Genomic DNA, 5,789 nt, shown 5'->3' with positions numbered 1-5,789 from the left:
AAGCAGCGGTACTTGGAACACGTTTGTCACAAACAGTTCTCGATGAGCATCGGCTTGCAGTTTCCTCACGAATTCTTTGGAGTGACTCATCAACTGTAGTCAATTGGATAAATTCGAAGCATCGAAAATATAAGCCATATGTGGCGCATCGAATAGCGGAGATCCTTTCAACAACCGAGCCGACTGATTGGAAGTGGCTGCCCTCCAAATAAAATGTGGCCGATATTGCGACACGCCGAACAAGCCAAATAGATGTTGATCCATCTTCGCGCTGGTTCTCTGGTCCATCGTTTTTGTCAATGCCAGTGGAGTCATGGCCACGTGCCTCGGTCACTGCGAACAATCAAAATGACAGCGACGAAGAAATTCGTTCAACTAGCGTTTTCCTAACGAATACCTATGTTTGAATTGATTTTAATCGGTTTTCCTCGTACCCTAGGTTGGAAAGAACAACGGCTTGGATGTTGAGATTTATTGATCGTTCCCGACGTATAATATCGAGTGGGGGTGACTACTGATTGACCTCAAGCGAAGTTGATGCGGCCGAAGCTTATCTGTGTCGCCAAGCTCAGTTTGCAGTATACGGTGTGGAAGTGAAACAACTAAAAGATGGACAAATGGTCATAAGGGTAGGTGGTAGGATCCAAGCTGCCAGCTGGTTACCGCTCTCTGCTATACACCCAATTGTGTTTCCACCGAAGCACCGCGTCACTGTGTTGATCGTCGCGCATTACCACTGTAAAATGAAGCACCAGAACATAGAAGCAACAATTGGAGAAATAAGGCAAAAGTTTTGGGTCTTGAACTTGAGACAAGTCCTGCGGAGGGTTGTTATTGGCTGCATGAAATGCAAAGTATCGCGTTCCAAACCAGCTACGCCAATTATGGGTCCGCTCCCTCAGGATCGATTGACACCGTACGTCAGACCGTTCAGCTACACCGGATTGGATTACTTCGGCCCTCTGAAGGTCACTATTGGTCGGCGTACAGAAAAGCGGAGGGTAGCTCTTTTCACCTGCCTTACGGTCCGCGCGATACATCTGGAAGTGGCTTATGACTTGTCCACCGACGCCTGTCCTAGCAATAAGGAACTTTATTAATCGACGAGGTGTCCCTGTGCGTTTACGGAGCGACAACGGTAAGAACTACGTTGGCGCAGATCAAAAGGCAAAGCGGTTTGACGAGGTGTTCGACTGCGAGCGTGTTAGCAATGAACTGTCATCAAAGGGTATTGGGTGGATTTTTAATTGCCCCCAGAATCCATCGGAAGGCGGTATATGGGAGCGCATGGTGCGCTGCGTAAAGCGGGTTCTAAGTCACACGTTGAAAGAAGTTGCTCCCCGCGAATATACTTTGCAAAGCGTCATCATAGAGGCGGAAAACATAGTTAACTGAGGCCTCTTACTCACATGCCGATCTCGGTCGATCAAGAGGAGCCGCTTACCCCAAACCACTTTTTGTTGGGGTCGCCGAATACGAAGCAAACGCCTTGTATAGGGCAGCAGGATGAGAAAATATGGACATTGCGGAAACAGTGAAGAATTGCACGGCAGCTGCGCGACCGATTCTGGAAACGTTGGGTCGTTGAATATTTGCCCGATTTCACAAGGCGAGCTAAGTGGTGCACACCGTCGAAACCATTGAATGTGGGCGATCTTGTATTCATTTGTGACCCGAATATGCCAAGGCGGCAGTGGTGCCGGGGTGTGGTTGAGAATGTCTACCGGGGTGCTGATGGCGAGATCAGAAGAGCAGACGTCAGGACAAACACCGGGGTGCTTCGCCGTCCAACATCAAAGCTGGCCGTTTTGAACATAGAATCTAGTGAATCTGAGTGATTCACGGGGGTGGGGGTGTTGCAAAACGCCCATCCCTGACGCGTTAAATATTCATTGATGTAAGCTCATCGCTGTTTTCGAACTTCCTTTTGTTCCATTCGCTGCACTTGCGAATGATAAATTTAGTAGTGTCGTGAATATAGCAGAGGAAGGGCGCAAACTGCGGTGAGTATATTTGTAGTGTTCGTAAATTTGGTCATTTTATATGTTGTATTAAATTCATGTACATTTTTTCCTATAGAAATAAATAGTTGTTACCAGGCCATGCGGCAATATTATATTTCATCGCCTTTAATTTCACGACGCTACAAATTTTATTAGCTATATAACATAAATATACATAAAATCATTTTTTAGAACTGATTTGTTGATTCCGGGCACGAAAAGTGGTTTTTGGCATTCCTCACGCTCTGGGCACTTTTGGCACGGGTTGACACATTTTTGACACTTGTGGGAGAGTAATGCAGCGTTTTTGCTGCATTTAAAATGCAACATTTAGCACATTGTGTACAAATGTGTTTCACAATGATTTAGCACTTTCGAACATATGTTTTCGAAGAGCGTTCATGCTACCGCATTTAGCAAATGTACATTTACGCGAGTTCGAAAACTTATGCTTTTGATAAACAGCCGTGTTCCAGTCGCTTATTCAGATCCGTATCTATTACGATAAATTCTCACAGAAAAGATAATGTGCAAAAACCCCTACTGAATAGGAAAAAAAAATTCTAAACCAAAAATTCAATACAAAAACTTGAATTGTTTTAACCATAACCCAACATTTGTTTGTGTATATATTCATTTGTCGGTGCTGTCAATTATAATTTCCATACTTAATTAGGAAACAAAATAAACAGAGTTGATCACAAATTAATCCAGATTTCTATCAGCATCATATCGATGTTGAATTTGCGTTACTTTTCTTTATCCAAATAATGTAAAATAATAAATGAAATCTCGATCGGCGATCACTGAAACGCAGCTAGCGACTGTATACTCGAAAAAGCAATGTTGCCACTTTTTCACATTAAACCATGTTCGAATCGTGGAAATTTTGGAAGATCACAGGGTTGCTTTTAGCATTTAGATTCTTAATGCATAAATGGAGTTGGATTTAGTTGCATTTAGGTGACGAATTTTGTATGGATAAATGTACATTTAGAGTAGCATTTAGAGCTAAATGTGCTTTTACGCGTAAGCAAAAACAGCCCATAATGCAGCGTTTTCGCTGCATTTAAAATGCAACATTTAGCACTTTCGAACATATGTTTTCGAAGAGCGTTCATACTATCGCATTTAACAAATGTACATTTACCCGAGTTCGAAATCGTATGCCTTTGACAAACAGCCGTGTTCCAGTCGCTTATTCAGATCCGTATCTATTACGATAAATTCTCACGGAAAAGATAATGTGCAAAAATCCCTACTGAAAAGGAAAAAATAATTCTAAACCGAAAATTCAATACAAAAACTTGAATTGTTTTAACCATAACCAAACATTTGTTTGTGTATATATTCATTTGTCGGTGTTGTCAATTATAATTTCCACACTTAATTAGGAAACAAAACAAACAGAGTTGATCACAAATTAATCCAGATTTCTATCAGCATCATATCGATGTTGAATTTGCGTAACTTTTCTTTATCCAAATAATGTAAAATAATAAATGAAATCTCGATCGGCGATCACTGAAACGCAGCTAGCGACTGTATACTTGAAAAAGCAATGTTGCCACTTTTTCTCAATAAACCATGTTCGAATCCATGAACGAAAGACACAAGATCATGTAAGAACAAGAGAGTGAAAAAAGTCGATTTTTTTAGCGGGTTCTATGCCATCTTGTTTCACTGGAAAACGAGCGAAAAGTAAACAAAGCAAAGAAAACAACGAAAACCAAAATTAGCCAAAATTATTGTCAGCCACTTTAAACGCACAATTTAGGTAAAATGATGCAACAAAATGCTTTAAAATGTGTTGTCATGTTGAATTAACTCTTCTTTACTTGAATAAAAGTGTAAAATAGTGGTGCTTGTGATGTAAACAAACGCTCAGCTGACGAACCCACTTTCTCAAAACCAGTTACAAATACAACGTCGCGTTCTTACGTGATCTTGTATTTTTGGTTCATGGTTCGAATCGTTAAAATTTTGGAAGATCACAGGGTTGCTTTTAGCATTTAGATTCTAAATGCAAAAATGGAGCTGCGTTTAGTTGCATTTAGGTGACGAATTTTTTATGGATAAATGTACATTTAGAGTAGCATTTAGAGCTAAATGCGCTAAATGTGCTTTTACGCGTAAGCAAAAACGGCCCATAACAGGCTAACCTAATATTCGCGGCTTGCGTTTTGGTACGCATGCCGTCAAATTTGTTTGTTTGCGTCACCCGAAATTGACTTGCATGCGTTTGCATTTGATTTCATTGAGCGAAACGTCAAATCAAAATGTCACGCAGAACAAAAATTGGAAATTGAGTTAGCTTCATACGCACGCCGTTCAATTTCGGTTGATCTCATACAAGTTGCATGTGCATGAGAAATTTATGACAATAAATTGGCGGCGTGCGTGAATATTAGGTTAGCCTGTTACTCATTTTTGTACGCTCTAATTGCCGAAACAGCACGGAAAGCGTGTGGCTTCTGGGCTGTTTTGAGCACCCGCGGGTAACCGTGGGCTCGTGTGGAACAAACCTAATTAATCGCCGCCAGCTGTCGCCACGAGCTCATTGTTGTGACAGAGGTTTTTCAAATTAAATTCTAAGCGGTGCTTTTGCAATTGAGTTTTTCTTATTAGTTGTATTTATAGAAAAAATTAATATAAATTCTTTGGAAATGTATCTAATTTCAACGGGGAAGACAACTGTACTCTCTGACTTCAGTAATTTAGAAACAAAATCAATTTACCAGCACGCAAATGGCGAAACCACCGATTTTCAATTCTATGCACGGCAACGCATCTTCCTGGAAGTGAACAAAAAGTCTGGCTTGGAAATAATGCGGATCAAAGATAAAGGAGATCAGAGTAAGTGATTCAATAATTCACGTAGTATTTGTTATACATACAAAGTTTTAATATTTATAACAAAGTTTTAGAAATTCAGCGTGTGCGCAAACTGAATATTGGAAATGTTTACTGTGTCGCCTGCGCAAAGCAGTCGCTCGAGGAAATGGCATTCGGTGGTGTAAATGGCCAAGTTAGTCTATACAATTATAAAAACACTGAACTCTTGCATCGTTTTAAACCGGGTAAGTGCTACAATATGTATTGTATAAGATTCCAGCTTCTAATGCGCCCATCTCTGACCTTTTTTGGCAGAAAATAATCGTAATAGTGTGCTGTATTTGGACTACAATGGAACAGATGAGTATATAGCTTCGGTATTCGAAAGTGGTCAAATCAACGTTTATGGCACTAAAACGAAAACAAAAGTAGATAGCGTAAATATTGATGGAAAGTAAGAAAAGAAACTTCTTTAATTGTGTTGCTTGTTGTAGCTTTATTAACTCTATTTTGGTTTTAGCTCCACTCTGGCACGTTTTCATCCAAGCAAGCGTTTCCAACTATCAGTAGCATCTTTCAAGGGTGCCGTTACCGTCTACGATCTGCAAACCAAACGGAAGATATTCAATCTGAGTGATGCTCATGCCTCACCTTGTCGCGATCTGTGCATGTCTGCTGCAACGCCTGATACGCTAATAAGCGTGGGGTATGATTGTATTGTTAATGTCTTCGACACACGTCGTAGAACGCCGCAAATCAAACTAAATCACCCGCATCCATTGTCGACCGTTGCAATGAGTAGTTGTGGTACATACTTTTGCGTGGGAAATTTGAAAGGCGAGTTGATTTCTTATGATATACGTAGTGTGAAAAAATGTTTAGCCACCAAAAAAGTGCACGATTGCTCTATTACACGTTTATCATTTGTGCCACTACCTGAGGAAGATAATA

General features: G+C 40.5%; 1 protein-coding gene across 1 annotated transcript; it reads left to right on the top strand.

The window, feature by feature from the left end:
* Positions 1–4,597: 4,597 nt before the first annotated feature.
* On the top strand, positions 4,598–5,785 carry LOC118755630 (the record flags this gene model as incomplete). Its single annotated transcript, XM_036490457.1, has 4 exons — positions 4,598–4,859; positions 4,925–5,083; positions 5,154–5,292; positions 5,359–5,785. Coding segments are annotated over exons 1-4 (915 nt in total), but the record flags the coding sequence as incomplete, so codon positions are not given.
* Between the last annotated feature and the right edge of the window lie 4 nt (positions 5,786–5,789).

The sequence above is a fragment of the Rhagoletis pomonella genome, unplaced genomic scaffold (assembly GCF_013731165.1).
Source record: "Rhagoletis pomonella isolate Grant_MI unplaced genomic scaffold, Rhpom_1.0 Rhpom_scaffold_06870, whole genome shotgun sequence".
In the NCBI taxonomy this organism is placed as follows: Eukaryota; Metazoa; Arthropoda; class Insecta; order Diptera; family Tephritidae; genus Rhagoletis; species Rhagoletis pomonella.
The sequence above is the reverse complement of the archived record's forward strand: the minus strand, read 5'-3'. Positions and strand labels throughout refer to the sequence as shown.